At 44.7% G+C, this 19,831-nt stretch overlaps 10 protein-coding genes across 10 annotated transcripts; 5 read left to right on the top strand and 5 right to left on the bottom strand.

The window, feature by feature from the left end:
• Nucleotides 1-542: 542 nt before the first annotated feature.
• V8C40DRAFT_268731 (alpha/beta hydrolase) lies at nt 543-1,525 on the top strand (the record flags this gene model as incomplete). Its single annotated transcript, XM_083219986.1, has 2 exons — nt 543-656; nt 725-1,525. 2 exons carry the CDS (start codon nt 543-545, stop codon nt 1,523-1,525), a joined length of 915 nt encoding a protein of 304 aa, XP_083070194.1.
• Nucleotides 1,526-1,996: 471 nt separating this feature from the next.
• V8C40DRAFT_281497 (NAD(P)-dependent alcohol dehydrogenase) lies at nt 1,997-3,238 on the bottom strand (the record flags this gene model as incomplete). The annotated part of the gene is made up of 3 exons (XM_083221620.1): nt 2,978-3,238; nt 2,832-2,917; nt 1,997-2,777 (listed from the first exon to the last, which is right to left on the bottom strand). Exons 1-3 carry the CDS (start codon nt 3,104-3,106, stop codon nt 1,997-1,999), a joined length of 996 nt encoding a protein of 331 aa, XP_083070193.1. The 5' UTR covers nt 3,107-3,238.
• A 743-nt stretch (nt 3,239-3,981) lies between these two features.
• On the top strand, nt 3,982-4,780 carry V8C40DRAFT_281495 (uncharacterized protein; the record flags this gene model as incomplete). The annotated part of the gene is made up of 2 exons (XM_083221619.1): nt 3,982-4,182; nt 4,233-4,780. Exons 1-2 carry the CDS (start codon nt 3,996-3,998, stop codon nt 4,778-4,780), a joined length of 735 nt encoding a protein of 244 aa, XP_083070192.1. The 5' UTR covers nt 3,982-3,995.
• A 495-nt stretch (nt 4,781-5,275) lies between these two features.
• Nucleotides 5,276-6,400, bottom strand: V8C40DRAFT_281493 (alpha/beta hydrolase; the record flags this gene model as incomplete). Its single annotated transcript, XM_083221618.1, has 3 exons — nt 5,276-5,375; nt 5,429-6,312; nt 6,365-6,400. The coding sequence occupies 3 exons, from the start codon at nt 6,398-6,400 to the stop codon at nt 5,276-5,278; spliced, it is 1,020 nt and encodes a 339-aa protein (XP_083070191.1).
• Nucleotides 6,401-7,253: 853 nt separating this feature from the next.
• On the top strand, nt 7,254-10,584 carry V8C40DRAFT_281492 (uncharacterized protein; the record flags this gene model as incomplete). Its single annotated transcript, XM_083221617.1, has 6 exons — nt 7,254-7,370; nt 7,431-8,227; nt 9,147-9,421; nt 9,500-9,571; nt 9,627-10,047; nt 10,104-10,584. 6 exons carry the CDS (start codon nt 7,254-7,256, stop codon nt 10,582-10,584), a joined length of 2,163 nt encoding a protein of 720 aa, XP_083070190.1.
• A 781-nt stretch (nt 10,585-11,365) lies between these two features.
• V8C40DRAFT_281490 (NAD-dependent epimerase/dehydratase family protein) lies at nt 11,366-12,668 on the top strand. The gene has a single exon (XM_083221616.1). It carries the CDS (start codon nt 11,616-11,618, stop codon nt 12,612-12,614), a length of 999 nt encoding a protein of 332 aa, XP_083070189.1. The 5' UTR covers nt 11,366-11,615; the 3' UTR covers nt 12,615-12,668.
• A 116-nt stretch (nt 12,669-12,784) lies between these two features.
• V8C40DRAFT_70059 (ester cyclase) lies at nt 12,785-13,620 on the bottom strand. Its single transcript, XM_083223324.1, has 2 exons — nt 13,272-13,620; nt 12,785-13,207 (listed from the first exon to the last, which is right to left on the bottom strand). Exons 1-2 carry the CDS (start codon nt 13,467-13,469, stop codon nt 12,863-12,865), a joined length of 543 nt encoding a protein of 180 aa, XP_083070188.1. The 5' UTR covers nt 13,470-13,620; the 3' UTR covers nt 12,785-12,862.
• A 359-nt stretch (nt 13,621-13,979) lies between these two features.
• On the bottom strand, nt 13,980-14,497 carry V8C40DRAFT_268724 (putative quinol monooxygenase; the record flags this gene model as incomplete). The annotated part of the gene is made up of 3 exons (XM_083219985.1): nt 13,980-14,121; nt 14,186-14,310; nt 14,375-14,497. 3 exons carry the CDS (start codon nt 14,495-14,497, stop codon nt 13,980-13,982), a joined length of 390 nt encoding a protein of 129 aa, XP_083070187.1.
• Nucleotides 14,498-15,371: 874 nt separating this feature from the next.
• Nucleotides 15,372-16,965, top strand: V8C40DRAFT_281486 (epoxide hydrolase family protein; the record flags this gene model as incomplete). The annotated part of the gene is made up of 4 exons (XM_083221615.1): nt 15,372-15,658; nt 15,720-16,461; nt 16,524-16,628; nt 16,689-16,965. 4 exons carry the CDS (start codon nt 15,372-15,374, stop codon nt 16,848-16,850), a joined length of 1,296 nt encoding a protein of 431 aa, XP_083070186.1. The 3' UTR covers nt 16,851-16,965.
• A 284-nt stretch (nt 16,966-17,249) lies between these two features.
• V8C40DRAFT_268722 (GMC family oxidoreductase) lies at nt 17,250-19,320 on the bottom strand (the record flags this gene model as incomplete). Its single annotated transcript, XM_083219984.1, has 2 exons — nt 17,250-19,218; nt 19,280-19,320. The coding sequence occupies 2 exons, from the start codon at nt 19,318-19,320 to the stop codon at nt 17,250-17,252; spliced, it is 2,010 nt and encodes a 669-aa protein (XP_083070185.1).
• Between the last annotated feature and the right edge of the window lie 511 nt (nt 19,321-19,831).

Here is a 19,831-nt window from a genome sequence, read left to right as displayed (position 1 = left end):
TGGCACTCCGCGCGTATATGCAGTTGCATTCCGAGCGAATACCCGCAAATGGAGCACTATGTCGACATGTAGGTGTTGAGAAAAGAAAAGAAGCAAAGTGGCGAGGCCTGCTGAGTGAGAATATTTACTACGTAGTCAATTAGATGTAAAATGCTGTAACATAAACTCATAATTAAAGCAATAAAACATCAATAATGGAGGTACTGCTATGAACTGAACTGGTATTTTTGGATATGCTATTAGTCCACCGGTTTAACTTAACGATGTTATGCTTTTACCACTGTAACGAGGAAATAATTAAGGAATCAAATTGGTTCGCATTTAGTCATTCTGCCTCTTGTAAGCCACCGTACAGGAAAATTTGTAAGCCACAGAGATGAGCACTGACAACTAAGTGTATGAACAGGAATGATGTGTGCGGCAGACATGGTGAATGACATATTCAATATATAAAGCAGTGCTAGAAGCAGACCTTACTTATAGATGGTGAAAACATAAAGTAATAGAATTCTCAATTTAGAGACAAACGAATTGCAACAAAGATGTCATTCACGAAGCAGCGAGTTGAGTTCAAAACTCAGGATGGAACAACCCTTCGCGGGAACTTGACATTGCCGGGTGTATCAAATGCACCGGCTGTTATCATGATTACAGGGGTGCGAATATTTTGATCGACTGATGTACGCACAAGAGTGAATGAATTGCTGATTCACAATTCCTCTAGCTCACTTTCCTGAAGGAACATGGTGCAGATGACACCGCGGAAGCATTCCAAAAAGCTGGGTTTGCCACGCTGCAATATGACCACCGCCATTGGGGATCAAGCGACGGACTGCCCCGACAGCATGTTAACCTCTTCCAGCAAGCCGAAGACTTGTCAGATGCTATCTCATATATGGCTGGAAGATCGGACATAGACGGCGACAGAATTGCAATTTGGGGGATTGGTCACGGCGGAGGAGTTGTCATACAAACAGGCGCGTATGACAAACGCGCGAAGGCGGTAATGGTGATATCTCCATTCTTCTCTGGAGAGGTTGATATGCTCAGATTTCCGCCAACGGCGTACCAGGACGCATGGGAGGAGCGTGCCGCGCGGATTGCAAACCCCGGGATTGAGCATAAATATGTGCCAATCTTTGCGGAGTCGATGGAAATGGCTGAGAAGAGCCCTCTGGATAGTATCATTGGAAATCCTCAGGGGTTCTTCTTATGGCAAACGTTCAAGCCATTGTCAGATGCTGCGGGAACGCCATGGGAAAACAAGTTGACGCTTGAGAGCTTGTATTGGCAGAGCAAATTCGAGCCGACTGCATCCATACACCGCATTTCTCCTCGCCCGATTTACTGGGTTGCAACGGATGCTCCGCTGCTACCAAATTACCAAGACCAGGTCCGAGCTTATGAGAAAGCGTTTGAACCGAAACAATTTCGTGGTTTCCGCAGCTTAGAGGAGTCTGTTGTTGGTCCGGCACACGAAGAGAATTTGGAGGAGCAGGCTGACTTCTTGAAGAAGTGGGTATAATATGTAGTTGGGCGCATTAGTCACTGAATGGTATTGACGGATGCTTGTCAAATTATGCTGCAGCATAGAAGATTTTGCAAATCCTAAATAATATACTTGTTTAATAAGACTTTTGATCAAGCATAGTGTGGTGTTGGTTAATGTGGCAGAGATAGGGTCGTGTTTCTAAACAAATCTATGTCCCAATTCTTCGAGTGGAGAAGAGAAGAGAAGATGGTATCATTGTCTTATTGGATTAGCCTCCAATTGACCATAATACTACAAAAAATGAGAGTTGAAGGCTCTAGGGTATAATGACAGCACTGACACACTGTAGTCTACTCAGCTACTTCCGAGGATTCATCACGAAGAATAGCGCAGCTTTTTTGTAGCGCTGAATCAATCATTCACATCATATTCTCATATTCTCTTATGCTAAACTAGGCTTATTATTGATCCACTTTCTTTGACTTGTTGACATGATAGTGATCACTATTTCTGCGCAACTAAGACTCCACGATACCTCATCCCTCCATTAAGAAGCTTTTGCAATGCTTCCGTAGCGCCAGCCGCCGTTAGTGGGAATTCTTCCACAACCGGAGCGATATTATGACGAGCAGCAAACTCCAGCATTTCGCGATGAATCTGCCGCGTAGCAATCATGTTTCCTTGGATTCTCAAGCCACCCATTATGAGACCCATCGCTGGTACCGAAATATTGTCAAAAGAAACTGTGATCGGATAAATTGTCCCTTCTGGTGCCATAATGGGTAGGAATAGGTTCCAGTCTGGTTGAGCGTTGCTTGTAACCAGTAAGTGATCAATCGGAGCAGAGATTTCCAGTTTGCCGACGCCTTTTGTCGTATAAAATTCACTTGCTCCAAATGCCATCGCCTCAGCTCTCTTTTGCTCAGTGCTGGAGAAGACGACAACTTGACATCCCATTTTGGAGGCAAACTGAATGGCCAAGTGACCCAGGCCTCCCACTCCAATAACACCAACCCGATCCGTGGGGCGAATGCCATTTAACTTCAACGCATTGAAGACTGTGGAGCCTCCACACATCAAGGGACCGGCGTGGCTCGACGAAATATTGTCCGGTATCTTGTAGATGAAATCCTCTTTCCAAACTGCAGCACTTGCGAACGAGCCTTGGTCGAAGTTGGCAAGACCGAACATCTCTCGTTCTGCGCAGAAAGTCTCCCTGCCTGTAAGACACTGTTTGCAATGCCCGCAGCTGTTGTGTTGGTATCCCCATCCAACACGGTCACCTCTTCAACGGCACAGAATTAGTGATTGCCAATGGTGGAGATTGTATCTGACTTACACCTTGAATCTCGTTACTCCTGAGCCAACTTGTTTTACAATTCCAGATCCTTCATGGCCAAGAACCATGTCTGCTTGCCGATAATGCTACAATTTTCGTTAGTTGTCGTTTCGTGGTGGAAGTAAACACAATTGATCATATCTTACACAGTCGGTGAAGCAAACACCGCTGTGTGTCACGTCGATGACTACCTCGTCGGACTTGACTTCGCGTGATGAAGTTGCGTCGACGAGTGTACCGTCGGGAGATCCCTTCACAACCTTGAATTCGACCATGATGACTTAATTTCTACTATATCGTGCGAAGTTTTCTGTTTGCGGATCTGGCCTCTCGTTCATCTAGAGTTGATAAAATAAGGGTGTTCGTGTTTATTTATACTCAATAGCAGAAATTACCGTCAATTCAGTAGTGAAGAAATAATTAATGTGTACGCAAATATCGTCTGACACTCATGTGGTGTTGCAGCGTGTAAGTGCCCCATCGGATACGCTAATTGTTGTTGTATCTACTCCGTAGCGCTGATACCAATAAGGACATCGGTTTAGGAATCAGCAAGATCGGTCATTGGTCGGACTGAGAATTTTTGGTGCCCAAATTATGAGTTTCATTTACAATCTTTGACTATTAGTAATTATATTCTTGATGCAGTTGCTTCATGCTATTAGGCAAGTAAACCAGCCACGTAATCATACAAGTGGGATACTTTTCCTGAAGTCGTTGGAATGTAGCAGCATTCATGATGGCATTCGGTGTCGCCTATAGCGTGGTGAATCAGCCACTAGCCACTTCACAACACAGAGGTGGCTATACTTGTGTCTTCTTAATAATTGACAAAGCGATAATACTTCTACAATAGTAGTATTAGAAATGAAGTGTTAACTTACACATTCAACTCCACTCTGGATTACAAGAGCGAATGAATATTCCCCAATCGGAAAGTTGATTCCAATCTAGGAATGGTTTTGGTAATAACCGTTTAACCAACTGCGATTTGAATCTACGTTTTTTGCAGGTCAGAACGATGTTTGTAAAAGATCGTATCACTATATAGACTCAATTTCTCTCTCGAATGAGTTGAAAGATGAGCAGACATCAATCGATCAAGACACAACATACAGCATAAAGAGCAATACTTAATATCCAATCTACAGTACTCGACACAAAATGGTTCAACCTGCTATTGAAATTGTCGTCACTGACATTGGTGATCACACCATCGACGATGCATCCACACAGGATGGAAAAGACTGGTTGGAGGCATTTAGAGCAGGAGCTGAAACGATTCCCGGCGTTGTTCGAGCTTGCTGGGGCCGAAGCTACAGAGACTCTAATATTGCCATGCATTTCATCGGTATGAACCTTTGGTAAATATGCTGCGATTCCCTATATCTAACAATACAGATTACAAAACACGCCGTCAGCATGATGTGCATAAGAGAGACGATCTTGGCGGAGCTGTTCCTGAGTCGCTGTGGCATATCATGGACAGAGAGAAGACTGATCTCTACGTGATTATCCCAAACACTCCCGACCGAAGCATCCTCTATGCACCACAAACCAACGTAGTCTTCTTCTGGGGTATCGATGAAGACGCATTCAGGGGGAAGCAAGATGAATTCTTCACTGCGATTGAGAAATCAGACTCCTGCCTTGGCTATATCTGGGGCGAGATCCAGCCGCCCGTGCTTTCTGACAAGAGGGGTTATGCTGCACTAGGCAAAGGAGGAGTGATGATTAGCGGATGGAAGAGTCGAGAAGAACACGATCGAGATGTCGCAAAGCCCAGAGTTGTGGAAGCTTACAAAGCTGTTTCAGCGACTGTCAAGAGGACCGATACTTGGGGAATGCAAGTTTCGATCGTGGAAGAGAACGGGCACTTCCACAAGTGGCAGCGTTTGACTAACACCGATGTTACGCGATGGGACCACACCAAGCGGCCAATTGTTTAATTGTCTAAGCTAGAAAGTATTTATACGTACATAATTAATAAAATTGTTACCGAGGGACATCGGCTTGAAAATGGCTGCAAAATTTCTGATTTTTCGTGTATTTGTATGATGGTTATCGCCGTTCAGTAACCTTCTTTGTAGATGACTCTTATCTAAGATGCCATAATTCACAGCTTTGGGATTTTGGAGCGGACTTTTGCGCTGACTTATTTTGAGTTGTTAGCTGGCTAAAGAGCCTATTTCGTATTTGCACTTGAACACGGCAGATTATGGCTTCGATCTTAATAATTTTGTTGATCTTACAAGTAGGCAGCATAGGTGAAGGAGACATGGATTGATGCGATTGACTCTTAGCAGCCTTCACGCGCATAACACATGCAGCTGACTAACCATAAGGTAGATAAACGATCCCGAGGCGCGGAATAAATGAGATAGTTAAGTCTATGGATCTATAACACCTTTTTGCTCTTCTCTCTATTTTACAATTCGTACAAGTTACAGAGTGTACTTATTGGCTTCCAGCAACCACCGAACTGCCGTTGCAAGCTCCATCCCCGCCTTACCGGTCGTTGGCAGCTGAGGAAATTGAACGAACCTGTTGTGCTTGTTAGCTCAAAGGCTGAACGAGGAAATTTTGTCATGACTTACCAATTGGGCAATTCGTAGTGATCAGTTCGGGTCTGGACACCGGCTTTGCGGAGCATGGCCTCATACAAATAACCCTCGTCTCGTATAGGGTCAGGTCCGTCCATAGCAAGGTATGTCGGTGGGAGTCCCTTGAGGTCGGCCCAAACAGGGAAGTTTTCTCCCTTCCATTGTTCTGATTCGGGAACATTTAATATGGACAGGTATTTCTGCCAATCCTTTTCTCCAAATACAGGAGCTTCGGCGTTCTCTTGGTGTGAGACAACCTTTTTAGCCCATTCTGATGGGACAGATTGCGGGCCAGAGTATACCAGAACTGTCGGAACAATCAAGCACTGGCCTGCAAGCTGAATTGAAGGGTGTCTGTCGCGCGCACGAATAGCGGTAGCAGCAGCAAGATGCGCACCAGCGGTGGCACCACCAATGTATAAGCCCTTTCGAACGTCGCCTCCATAAGTTGATGCATCCTTGTTAACCCATTGAAGAGCATATTCAGCATCAGAAAGAATAGTGTCCCATGAATTTTCTGGCGCAAGTCGGTATTCGAAGGAAATAATGACGAGCTCATTGCCGTGTCCAATCATAGCCCGGCAGCCAAGATCATCGCCGTCTACATTTCCAGTAGCCCAGTACCCATTGTGGAAGTAAAGCATTACCGGGAGCGTTTTTGCACTGCTTTGCCCCGGGGAATACACACGAATTCTAAATTTGTGAGTTGGCGCGTGTGGTAAAGTGATGGTTGTGTCTACTGCCTTGACACTGGCAAGAGCTGCCATTGCGGGCTCCTTTAGCAAAGCCATGTTATCCAAGCTTTGCTGATTAATATTTCTTCTGATAGTCTCCAAATCTTGATCATGGTTGATATAAGTTGGATTTGTAGCTGCGAACTGGAATTGCTCAGTAAGGAAGTATCAGGACATCCCAAAGGTGTTATCTTACCTCGTTCCACTCTCTTGATAGTTGTGGGGGTGACATTTTCGCAATTTGTATACTATTTGGAGTAGATCTACGATTAGATATTTGAATGAGAGCAAAAGATGACTGAAATGTATTGTGGGTAGTTGTTCGATATGGCGATGCAGAGATGCAGAGCTTGGCAAACTCATTGATAATGTTCCATATATAACGATCCCGAAGTACCTACTGAAGTTCTGTTCTGCAGTCTCTTAGCTCTATTAGCGCATGGCCGGGGATTCCGGCCGGAATGAGAAGCTGATGAGGAAACAATTGACTAATATGGGAATTAGGCCCGATTCTACACTATCCTTTCGCACTATGGCATCTCATTGAACTCAAACCTGCTGCAATTATCTATAGCGTCAAGTCTGCGCATACAACACATTGGTCAGTGATGCAATAACCGACTATTTCGGCTATGAATGACACAGCTTGGAATTTCTAGCTATTGGGCGGAAGATGCCGCCGTCGATATGATAATACAAGACAACTTGACAACGTTGCACTTGTCATTAGCGCATCCTAAATCAGCGTTACATGGTCCTTCATCTGCGACCCGAGTGGTCAATTTGAAGACATTTTTTGATCGATGCTTAAGCAAATTGCCTAAAGTAAAAGCGATACAATGAGTCTGGAATCCAAATGGTAAAACATTCCATTTGATATGGCAACATCGCTTTATCGGCCCTAACAGGTTGGTAATAGTATAATACTCCAGAGATGAATTATAGCCATAAAGCCAAGAGCTTCCTCTAGTGTTATATGGAGTCTTACAATTACCACTGGTTACTTGCGGCCTGCTGCTTCGACGAATAAATAAAAAACTCGACATACTACCCAATATCCTCTGCCGAGACCTTGTGAGAAGAAAATGGCAGTTTCGAAGCGCGTTGAATTCCGAACGGTGGATGGGGCGACTCTAAGAGGCGATTTATATCTGCCAAATAACACAAACAATAAGGTCCCTATTGTGGTGATGACACAAGGAGTTAGGCCTCATAATCACCGCCAACGCTTATGTTCTTGCTATCTGACTTTTTCAATCTAGTTAACGTTGCTAAAAGAACACTATTTGCCCGATTTTGCTATACGCTTTCAAGCTGCAGGCTATGCCGTGCTTATTTACGACCACCGCGGATGGGGCTCTAGCGAAGGAGAACCGCGCAACGCCGTAAATCCAATGCAGCAAGCAGAAGATTATCATGATGCGGTAATTTTTGCCCGCAGCATTCCAGGGATAGATCAAGATCGAATTGCCATGTGGGGAATAGGGCATTCTGGTGGTGCAGCATTGATCTCTGCAGGCAACGACGACTATATCAAAGCCGTTGTACTAGTTATGCCTCTTCCATCCGGAGCACGAGATGCAGCAAGCTTCCCTCCGGAGTTGATGGAACAGTTCAAAGCAGAACGTCTTGCGAGAATACAAAACCCGGCCTTGGAAGAAACATACGTACAAGTTTGGGATAACTCTCTCGAGCAGGCGTCTAGTGAGCGTGGCAAGATCATCTTACATTCTCCCCCTGCATATGAGTTTATCTCTGGCGGCCAACGACGTTCTGCCGCCGCTGGCACTCCTTGGGAAAACAAGATAACATTGCGGAGTTTATACGATATCAGCAAAGTCGAGCCTCAAGACTTTATCCGCAGAATTAGCCCGAGACCATTGCTGTACCTAGCCGCCGTGGAAGACGTACTAACCGCACCTCTTGAAATGCATAAGAAGGTATTTGAGCAAGCAGGGGAGCCAAAGGAATTCGTCACGCTAAACAACCACCACGTCGCCACCTATTTCGACGCCAGTTTCGAGGAGAACATCACAGCACAGATTCAATTTTTGAACAAGTATCTATAGAGGGCTCAGGAATCAGAGTATACAAATTTGCCACACAACACTGCCAGAGAAAAAAAAATTTGCAACTCACAAGTTTCCCGTTCACATGTTTATTATGCAACTTCGCTTTAAGACAAAACAACGAAAAGTGTCAACGCAGCCATCACCTAGCGCCGCATCAGCTCGGTTTTGAGTGGAGTTGCATATTACTTGGCCGCTTACGAAGTTACCTCGCCCTTGACTGTTCGGGCGAAATAGTTGCTAGGTTGATAATAAGTGTTTGAGCAGTGGTGACCAATCCCCTCTTTTTGTGACGCTTGGATTGAGTCACGTCGGAGGGTTTTGCTATAATTGTCTAGACTGAACTTTGACCTTTCCCGTCTTTGAAACTGGCGCCGCTCACGTGCATAATATATCCTGTTCCTGTACCAGTAGCTATAGACAATGGAATTAACCGCGTCAGAAACCTCTAATGTGTTTTTAAAATAACCCATTCTCGCATGGCCAGCGAGGGCGAGATTCCTCCTTTCTCTTAGTAATGTGAAGTTATTTGACGTCTCACTTTGTAATTATGGATAGTTCAAACAGCAGGCCATCTGGGAAAAGCAAGGATGGCACCGAAAAAGCCACGCGAAACCGCAGAGAGACGATTCCTGAGAGGCGGCTACGTGTTATGGGTACAACATCGTTGAAATTCTCTCCAACTGCGGATCCAGGTAGACGACAATTGCGAATATCATACAGTGCCCTTTCCTCTGCGGCTGACCGGAGCCCTGGTCAAGTCACACCTGCAGAAACTGAGCCCAATAAACGGAGACGCCAAGTTCTCAAAGCCCAACGGTGATTAGCACTTCTCCTTTTGTCCATTCTCTCCGCTTTCTTCACGCGAGGGAGATCGTGATCCAGGGTCAATGCTGATTCATCATGCAGTGCCCATCGCCAGAGAACACTGGACTACATTGACGAACTCGAAGCCGAGATCTTCCGGCTAAGAGCCTCAGCTGCTACAACGTCTGACGAGTCAAGGCATACACGACGCACCCCATCATCTTCACAAAGCTCTCTTCAAACTATCAATAATGTCAACATTAATGTCCTCATTCAGAGCTTCAACGGGCAGATTGCACCTGGCATATTCTCGAGCAGCTATCCAAGCACTACGGACCCCTGCATCGTAGAAGACTTGTTAGCAAGTGATGCTTTTGGTGAGTATGTACTCATGACTGAGTATTTGCCATGCTATTTGTATAAAAAGTCGTTGACTAAATTTGTGGATAACAAAGGATTGGGGTCAACCACAATACCACAGAGCCTCGAGCTGTTTGATCCTTTAAGCAGAATGCTTTTCTATAACTGTACGTGAATTCTCCTCAAAGATTCATTTGGGGCGCTTATTAACACCAACATTAGTCGCAGAAAACATTGCCCCAACGCTTGTCTCAATAGACGGGCTTTCCAATGGATATAGAACGATGATACTCCCTCTCGCCTGCTCCAATGATCTGGTTCGGTCTGCGACATTAGCGGCATCAGCGAACCATCTTCGATTCCAGCGTCCAAAATTATCCCCCTTAGCCTCAAGGCTACAGTCTACAGCCATTGAGAAGCTGTCTGTCTTCTCTAGGGACGAAACTGCCAGTGGTGCCACTAGAAGTGCGGTTCTAGCTGCTATAATTCTCCTGTTGGTCACAGACATGATGAACGGAGGCCAACAGTTTTACCTTCTCCTCAACATGGCTAAATCCTGGATAGAAGCCAAGAAAAATGACGGCTCACCGACAGAGAGTTCCCAGCCCGTAATAGAACAGTTTCTTCTCAGTCAGCTTGAAATGTAGGAGCCACCATTAGAAATTGTTTCACTGTTTACCCATTAACCTCTTTGAACAGATTACAACTTTACGCAGAGCCACTGCTCAAAGAACAATATGCAATACTCGCACAGCACGACTCACAGACAATTTCTGACGACCACACCTTCAAAGACAGAATTATTAGCATCTTCAAATCAATAGAAGAAGCTATCAAACAAGCATGCAATATTTACTCCTATCACATCTTGCACGATGCTCCTCCAGCAAATATTGAGGAAACATTGGACAATCTCAAAATCACTGCTGACGGAATACCTGCTTACGCGCCTGGTGAAAATGCGCTGGCTTGGGTGTATTTCATCGCCGCAGCGGAAAGTTCCGTTCCTGCGAAACGCACTTTTTTCTCCAAAAAGCTGATGGGAATTTTTGAACGGGGAACATTTACTAACACGACAACCGCATTCGTCATGCTCCATCAAATTTGGAACTGCCGAGAGATGGGCGATAATTGGACCAAGACGCTGAAACAGACACCTTCAGTATTAGTCTTGAAATGAGATGAGAGAAAAAGGGAATAGAGAGAAAGAAGAGACTCCTCTGCCCTCAGAATGCATGTGGATTCATAACGTTGCTACGCGCAGCAAGAATTGAGGCCAAGCAACTGATGCGAAGCAAGAGCAATTACTCATTGCATAAGCACGATGGCTTCCGAAACGGGGCCAAGAGCAGACAAGAGAGGCCAAAACCTCTTGACGTACAGTTGATTAGAGCCATCTCAGTTTTTGGAGGAATAAAAATGGAATCTCTCAGTGAGAAAAATATATCTCAATGCTTATAATTGGCCCCCTTCAACAAGTAGAAAGAATAAGAAATAGCAACTGCTTAAAGATACTGAGCTATGTGGATGACATACAAGAGACGCTCAGCTCGGACTGTACATCTACTTTCATATTTTCTTGCTAACTAAAATCGATAATTTCAGCTACTTTGCCTTAACCGAGGTGTGGGATTCTGATTACATGTATGGGAAGACAAGAGTACCAAGCAGCATTTCACATTGTACTGACTCATTTTAATTTAAACGAGTAAGTTCGTCGCCTTTGTAGATCACCTAAAACATTAGCCAGGAGAGAAGAGAAGAAAAAAGCGGATCTATAGACTTCAGCCTTATCCTAAATGGGCCATTTGATTCTATATCATCTTCTAGATCTCTGTCGTCACTGCGGAGATCCGGACGCCATTTCGGACGAAAGTTACAGCAGCTACTAGAGATTACACATAGCTCTTTGGAATTTTTACTGGCCCTTCGATTACAGTTCGGACCAAACAGAAAGTAATAAGTCATTTGCAACAAGATTTTCCTCTGATGTGCCACATTTGTTGGATATAAAAACATTCACAAGGAATTGAAAGGGAATCATTAGCAACACACAGTCTCGCGATACATTGATCATATTATCAAGAGATACAAGACGAAGACAACAACATTACAGTAGCAAAAGCACTTGTGACCGGCAAAATCAGCAGCAACATCGTACATCACACCAGAGCGACTACTCATAACAAGTCAATATCACAGCAAGTCAAGATGCCTAACGTACTTATTATCGGACCCACTGGCTATGTCGGCTCGGCTCTTAGCGAGCAGCTCATTCGCAGCGGTGATCATTACGTCTACGCCGCATCTCAGAGTGAGGAGGAAGGATTCCGCCTCGCTACCAACGAAATTATTCCCCTCAAGGGGAGCCTTGATTCCCCTCATGCGGCATTTGAACTCATTAGTTCAAACAAAATTGATGTTATTGTGGATACCACCAGCTATAACAACAAGACAACCAAGTCCAAGATACTAAGCATCATTGTGGATGCTGAGAAGATTAAGCGGGAACAGCTCTCCAAGGACAAGCACCCCATTCAACCAAAGCTGGGCTTTGTCACTGTGAGCGGAATATGGACTCAGGGATCAACCGAGGATCCTTACGGGAGCTTTCAGAAGATGACTGCTGAAGCGCAATCAGCAGTACCCGAAGAGGGTCTTAACGAGTCAAAGCTTCTGTATGAACAAGAGGTCCTGGCGTCTAGGGAGATTCTTGATGTCGCTATTATCCAGCCATCGTTCATTTGGGCTCGAGGAGGTGCCTCTTGGACTCGCATCCTGGGTCCTCTGGTTGAAGGAGCGCGCACAGGATCTACTGACGTGATGAAAATCGCCGTCGACCCCGAAGACCAGATGTACTGTTTCACCAATATTGATGATGTGGCTGTTGCAATTGAGCTGGCGGTGAATAAACTGCAGCTAATCAACGGAAACAGCGTGCATCCGGTGTTTGAGCTGGTGGGAGATCAGTTCCCTATTGGTTTGTTGTTTGAGCGCGATGCTCATTATTTTGGATGCAAGGGGAAGGCAGAATTGTACAAGCCCGAGAAAACAGGCTTTTTGGATGTTATTGGCGGGAACCACAACGCCAACAGAACCAGGGCCGAGCAAATTCTAGGATGGTATCCTAAGAAGCGATACTTCTTGAGAGACACGTTCATCTACGCCAACTCATTCATGGCAGCTTTGGCACTTGCCAAGCGTAAGTAGGTGATACGTAAAAAAAGTATTTGTATTGTAGAGTTAGTTTGAGAATAGAACTGGTCATTGGGAAAACATCTATAGTTCTCCTGATAATCTTGACATTTTAGGCTGCTAAATGATTTCGTGCAAGTTCAGTAAGCAGTGAATAGGCCTCACAGAACTGGAATCCAAATAATGCTTAGATTATGTATAAGATATGAACCTATAGCCACAATAAGATTGCTCGAGTCTCCCGATTCTATTTACTTTATTCATTACTTTTTTTCCGCAGAAGTGTCTTTCCCAGCAGCCATGGTACTTGCTTTATACACCCCACTGGAGGGATTTGGCGGGTCAACTATTCCCAGTTGTTGCAGGGCAGTCAAAGCGCCTTCTTCTCCGAGCTCCTCAGTAATTTTACCATCTTTCAACGTAAAGATGGTTGTGCCAGAAAAGTGAATCACCTTTCCAGTATTTGGTTCAGCGAGCCGACCAGCTGGCAAATCGTCAAATGCAACGCCTGTATGCCTACCGCCACCGATCCAACGCGTAACAACATAGTCCCTATCAGCAATCATAGGGATTGGCCCATATGGGCGAAATGTAACATGGGGGAAAGCCTTGTTATTGGGGGTCAGATTATTACGCACTTGATGGAACTTCCACAACGTTTGAATCACTTACTTCCTTGAACTCAAGTAGCATCTTCTTTGCCTCAATCTTTCCTTGGCGACGGCCATGCATAGGGTAGTTGGACACAAAGTCATCTGAACAGAGTTCGTCGACAATGTCCGGATTACATTTGCCCCAGAACTCTTCCGAATACCTGGCAACAACTTGCTTGTTCCTCTCTTGCACAGTTAGTTCATCAGAGGAAGACATGGTTGCGAAGAGGAGTTGTAGACACTAATAATCCTGATGGAAACTGATGGCAAGTGTTGCCTGCTCATATATACTGGCAAACCGCACATTGATGCAGCAGTGTGGAGCTCAAAGAGTCAACTTCAACTGATAACGGTTCGGTAATATCCAGGAAATGCTTCAAGTTTAATTCTTGACTAAAATGTCTTCTAAGTCAACCTGGTTCTACTCCGTACTGCAGTTGCGCTATCCCCACATCATTCTTGGCTGCTGATGACGATGTAGGGAGGGGTCAGAGCCCCTATCACGGAGCATATTTCCCGCTATGGTATTAAACCGCATTCCGAGAGGCGCATGCTAAATTCACACTATTTACTCCTAACGTGATTCTCTACTTATTGAACACTAAATAACTAGTTAGCTCGGTGTTGGTCCGGGTTGTATCTGAATAGTTGTGTATTATCTGCAGTTTTTTAAGTGTTACCCAAAAGGTCCTTCCTTTGAGAACTCTTGCATCTTACTATTCCTCTCCTAGATAGCGAATCCGCTGACAGGCTTAACAACATGCACCAAAACTGGCTTAGCATGAAGGTCTTCCGCGGCAGTAATCTTGTTGAACTCCTTTAGACTCTCTCCTTGTTGGTGAAGCCTTAGCGATTCCAGGTTCTTGAATCTGGAGTTATTTCATTAGCACAATATCGCTCCAACTCTGTTTCTTTGCCGAACCCAAGACGTACTTTTCGATCGTAAAAATCTCCTCATTGCCTGTTTCGGGATTGACATCAACGAAGAGCTGGAACTGGATGCATCCAGGTTCCTTGTCTGCTCCATCTTTAATAATTGGTTGGTAGAGCTCAATGATCTAAAATTTTGTTAGTATCTCAAAGCGATTGGCTAGCAACTAGCATAATAAACATTTGGCTTACTCTCTCTGTCTTTCCTGGCTTCGGATAAACAGTTGCCAGAATAATGCGAGTTGAGTCTTCACTCCTTTTGCCGTCGCTGCTGAGCGATAGCTTTGCAAATCGGTCTTCCACGCTGGCTAACATTTTTGAGAATGTCTTTTTTTATCTTGACTAAAGCGTGATTGAGAGTCTAAAGATATGCTGGTAAATGTCGAATCCCAGAATCGACCGTCAAGGTAAATCGTCTTTGGCCTCGCAGTGTACTCGTTAAACGTACATCATGGGATATATAATATTTATATTCCTGTAAATCATTACTAGAAATATTCTAGCAAGTAAGTGGAGAATTTCGACCGACATTTACGAGGTCATAAGCTATTGTGAACGTGAATTTGGCTCCTTTTGTTTCACGTTTCTATTGCACTCTTGTATAAAGTCCGGATAAATAACGTGTATTCAATTCACAAAGCTATATCAGGGTGTTCTCTAATCCAAACCCACATCAGTTTACATAAGGATTACTGATAGAAATTGGAAGCACGCTGGCGTTCATTTTCGTGGATCCAAGATATGATAATACGTGGGTGGATACATCCTAAAATAGTATTCTGTTTAGGAAGCATCGGTGCTATGAGTAATAGCGATGCGTCTCCGTCTCTTACCGAAGGAATAATGACATAAATTTTTAATAGCGACGAGGATTTATTATAGACTAGTAGGGTTTCTTTCTAGTGGCTCTTTGACTAACATAGAGAGCAGATCAACAAAGCAATATGAGCCCAGGTGAAAAGAATTTTGGACTCCATCAATATTGCGAATAGTACGCATAATAACATAATCAAGACATATTTAGTCCAAGATCATGAAAAGAGATTAAAATACCGGTGCCATTTAAAACTTATATAAAAGGCAAGCCAACTCAGGAAACAGAAAACAGCAGCAAAACGGAATCGCCCAACATATTCCGCCTTGGAACAGCTCAATAAGCCACGGAAGAACCAAGAGGAACATATCCAAAATGAAACATCATTCGACAATCGCCGCTGCGTTATTGGGCACTTGCCACAATGTCATAGCTCTGGAATGGAGTGCAACATATGGACGTCAGCCAGCCCCGTTTAAGCTCTCAGTGAATCCGGAGATCATCGCATTGGCCCATCAGAAGGCCTATTTGACTCGCTTTCCTGTCGATGTTGAGCAGCCTGATTGGAGTGATGGACCTCCCGTGCATAATGCTACATCCGTTCGGGATTATTGGGTGAATGAGTATGATTGGCCCGAGGTTCAGAGAGAGATCAACTCGCAGTGAGCCTCACCCTTGTATGACATTATTATTGAAGTTGTCTATTGACCATACCGTTTCAAGATTTAAAATGTTTACCACCACAGTTGACGCTAAACCGCACTCCAACTACGAAGAGCCAGTTCCTCTGCATTTTGTGCATCATCGTTCTAACCGCTCAGATGCTATTCCTCTACTGTTTATTCACGGATGGCCAGGGTCCTTTCTCGAAGTTGCGAATCTATTGGAACCATTGACAAATCCTCACGATCAATCGCTACCTGCCTTTCATGTCGTGGCTCCGTCCATCCCTGGCTTCGGTTTCTCGCCCGCCCCGAAGAAACCACTTTTCGGACCTCATGCTGCAGGCGAAGCTTTCAATAACTTGATGCTCCAACTTCATTATCCGCATTACGTTATTCAGGGAGGAGACCTGGGAGGCTTTATCAACAGATTTATGGCCTCATCTCACCCAGAAACGGTGCTTTCAGTCCTCAGCAACTTTTGGCTCGTGCAGCCTAACTCTACCGACTTTGAGCGTTATTACGCTGGAAAAACCACAAGTGACGAAAATTACCTCATCAATGAGTTCTGGAACTTTGAGAATAAGAGCAGTGGGTATCGTTTTGAACAGCAGACTCAACCTCTGCAGATTGGACATGCCATGACTGATAGCCCTGTTGGCTTTGCCATGTATATATACGAATTCATGTTCCTAACGGTACAGCACTACGTATGGAGTGCGAAAGAGCTTATTACTTGGTCGTTGATGTACTGGATTCAGGGACCGTATGCTGGCTTCAGGTTTTACAAAGAGAGCGTCAATGTAAGGCAAAGTATCAGACGGAGTTCACCATGAGCTGGAATAATCTGCTGACTTCATTCTAGGATAATATTCTTGAAAACGGGCTCCTTATTAACTCCACAACATTTCCCTATGTTCACCAGCCAGTTGCTCTCTCGGAGTTTCCAGCCGACATTTGGTACAGAACAGTAAGTAAAATTCCATCGAAGTTTGATCCACAAGTAGGTACTGAGCGAATTTGTTTCTAGCCACTGGATTGGGCCCAGAGAGGCGGCAATGTTGTAGTAAGAAAAGTTCACGATAAAGGAGGGCATTTTCCTTCAATCGAAACGCCAGATGTCCTCATCGATGATATCCGGTCATTCTTTGGAAATGGTTCTCTCGCAAATACGACAATGTTCGGTCGCTAAGAACTTTTAGCACTTCGGAAGGGTAGTCAGCAAAACCACAAGCAACTTGTATGCAGAGTTTTCAGTAGGACGAAGATGGTTGGCGTGCTCTGGGATTTTTTTTTTTTTTTGGTTCTAGATTCAAGATGTTAGAGTAATTCAAAATACAAGTTCATAGAAACATCAAACTAACAAAAAACTGTAGACAAGCCTCAAATATATATATAGTTTCATAGAATTTGTGATTTGATTCAATTGATTAGCTAGCTAACTGTAGGCATATATATACTTGTCATGATATCGAATCACGCACTGGATAAAGTCCAACCCATTGCTATTCTAGAAGATTAGCCCACTTTCACTACGTCAAGTTCTCTCCTCAGGCTGCCTCTGACTCTCCCTCAAGCTCCTCATGAGACATTACGACGAAGCTTTCGCATCCGCAATGATAACATCGGCCGCCTTTTCGCTGATCATATAGACCGCGGAAACGATAAAATATCCTGGGATCTCTGGGAAGACACTTGCATCTACAACGCGTAGACCTGTTGTTCCTCTAACCCTAAAATCGCTATCCAGGACAGCTGTAGAGTCATCATCGGCGCCGATTCTCGCGCTACAGCAAGCATGGTGGCCCCAAGCCTCCCGTCTGATAAAATCCTTGATCTCTTCCTCAGTTTGTACAGCCGGTCCAGGAGTGACCTCGGTCCAGGTGTTATCTACTAAACTGAGGTTCCCAAATAATTCGCGTAGAAATTCTACTCCCTCATATACAGCCTGAACATCATCATCACCCCCAGTCTGGAAAGAACGGAAATGGATGTCAGGGGTATCCTGAGGATTATTGGAAAGCAGTGTGACGGTGCCAGCATGGTTTCTATTGTGAGCTTTGAGAACAATGAACGCGAAATGCCGTGTATCTGCAAACGCTATCTGGGAATATCCAGGGAAATAACCACGGAAATTTCCTGGGATTCCAGCCATCAGAATATCAGCTGCATCCGGGGCTGCCACTGATGATTTCATAGGAACTCCGAGAACAATTCCATTGCTTGAATAAATGCCTGGAGAAGTATGGTTGTTTTCCCACTGAAGAAGGCATGGGTCATCCGGAGTTTGGAGTAAAGTACAACCGTTAAAGAGTGTAAAATTCAGCGTCGATTCTTGCACAACTGTTACCTCATAACGGTCGCTCAAACCAGTTCCCACGCCTGGTAGGTCGACAATAACTGGGATATCAAATGATTCCAACTCTGCAGCAGGCCCAACCCCACTAAGTTTGAGAAGCTGAGGTGTGTTGAAGGTGCCGGTAGAGATAATCACTTCACGGGTGACATTGACGCTTCCCTTTCCAGTTGGAGCTTTAGCAGCAGAAAACCGTGGATCAGCGCTGTACAGACTTTGGCCAGCTAGGAAGTCGACTCCTATGGCTTTAGGTACAGGCCCGCTCTGGTCGAAACGGATTTTGGTTACCAAAGACTCTAGGCGAACATCAAGATGATATTTTCGAGATCCATCCGAGTTAACAGCATTTGCAACCTGGAGAATAAAATCTCGTGGCCCAGCTCGATCCCAACTGGGCTGTTTGACAGCCTCTGGAACTTGGAATAAGCCTTCAGTGAAGTCTCGAGTGGGAGAATCGTTGTTGATATCGCCAGTCAACCATTGTTGGTAAGCGGTAGACATGCTGCTTACTGAATTGCCAACAACTGTAGCAGCTGCTCGGACAATGTTCATAATCCTGTCATCTCCAAGCCAGAGATTCACTTGCGTAAGACTTGTTTCGAGCCAGCCGTTAAATCCATGTCCAGAAGTACCGTTTGGGAGATAAAGGTTATCTTCCACACGTTCCCAATATTGTCTCATCGAATCAGGATTCCATGAGTTGTCACCCGTTATCGATGCAATAGTCTCCCAATCAGTGTCTTGAGGTGTAATTGATACCATGACATTATGCCCTGCACAGCCGCCAAGGGTTCCAGCACGTGGGTACCATATTCCGAGGGGTTTTGCTCCAGCTGGTGCGCTACTGCCCACAAATCTGGATCCATCGGTAAGTTCCCAGACAAATTTGGAATCTGTTTCTCCGAGTGTCTGATTGTCGTAATGCTGTACAAAGTAATCCCACTCCTGTTGTGGAGCCTCCGTAGACTCAAGACTGAGTATGGGGATTTCTTGAACGAGCAGGTCGCCTTCATCGTCACCGGCATCCATCAGTAGAACCTTGTATCCAGCGAGAGCCAATCTAGCAGCAACAGGACCGCCTCCCGGCCCAGAGCCAACAACTACATAATCGTAGGTTGGAAGGACTATAGGGTCTGGATCACGTTTATGGAACTCATTGTTGGGGGAACTTTGTGGAAGTCCATTTGAAAGACCACACAATGCTCTGGAGATATGTTAGTCGTTGATATATTACTGTTTGTCATTTTAAAGCCAGAATAACTTACATGGTAAGCGCGGCAGCTTTGGTAAAACCAAGAGATGCCATTATATGTAGAAATGTTGCGGAACTGAGTTATAAAGGATACCTTCAACGGGAACTCTTAATAGCTCCGATCTCTCTGTTTGATGGCGCTGTTGAGATCATCTCCATTCCAGTAAAGGGGAAGATTGTCCTGCATTTATACATTTCGAATATCCCATGAATCACACAGAGGTCATGGACTTGAGGGCCGGATCCCAGATTCTAACCCTAGCAGCTTGCTTTCTGATCTCACTGCAGCTTATCAATGCTTCACTAGGATCATGATGATGTTCTTCTCGTTTCCGTGATACATTCCATATTCACTTACTAGGTATACATGTCAAGTATCAAAAGTCCACTCTCTGAATTTCCAACATTTTGCGCCATACGGATAGAAATCACCCACCTAGTGTCACGGGTTAGCCCGGCGAGCCGAGCCGCTTGGAGCACTAATCGAGCTTTTTGGCTTTTTGCAGGACTGAACCGGTCATTCCGAGTTTTTACAAAGTATGTAAGACTCAATTTCGAATCTCAC

Source organism: Trichoderma camerunense (assembly GCF_050948025.1).
Source record: "Trichoderma camerunense strain CBS 138272 chromosome Unknown V8C40scaffold_16, whole genome shotgun sequence".
NCBI classification, from domain to species: domain Eukaryota; kingdom Fungi; phylum Ascomycota; class Sordariomycetes; order Hypocreales; family Hypocreaceae; genus Trichoderma; species Trichoderma camerunense.
This window is presented reverse-complemented; position numbering and strand designations above follow the sequence as displayed.

Excerpts from the sequence above, each read along its gene's own strand:
- V8C40DRAFT_281490 (XM_083221616.1), top strand. The coding sequence starts at position 11,616 with ATGCCTAACGTACTTATTATCGGACCCACTGGCTATGTCGGCTCGGCT.
- V8C40DRAFT_70059 (XM_083223324.1), bottom strand. The coding sequence starts at position 13,469 with ATGTCTTCCTCTGATGAACTAACTGTGCAAGAGAGGAACAAGCAAGTT. Across the intron at positions 13,208-13,271 it reads TGCTACTTGAGTTCAAGGAA|GCTTTCCCCCATGTTACATT; the intron begins GTAAGTGATTCA and ends CCCAATAACAAG.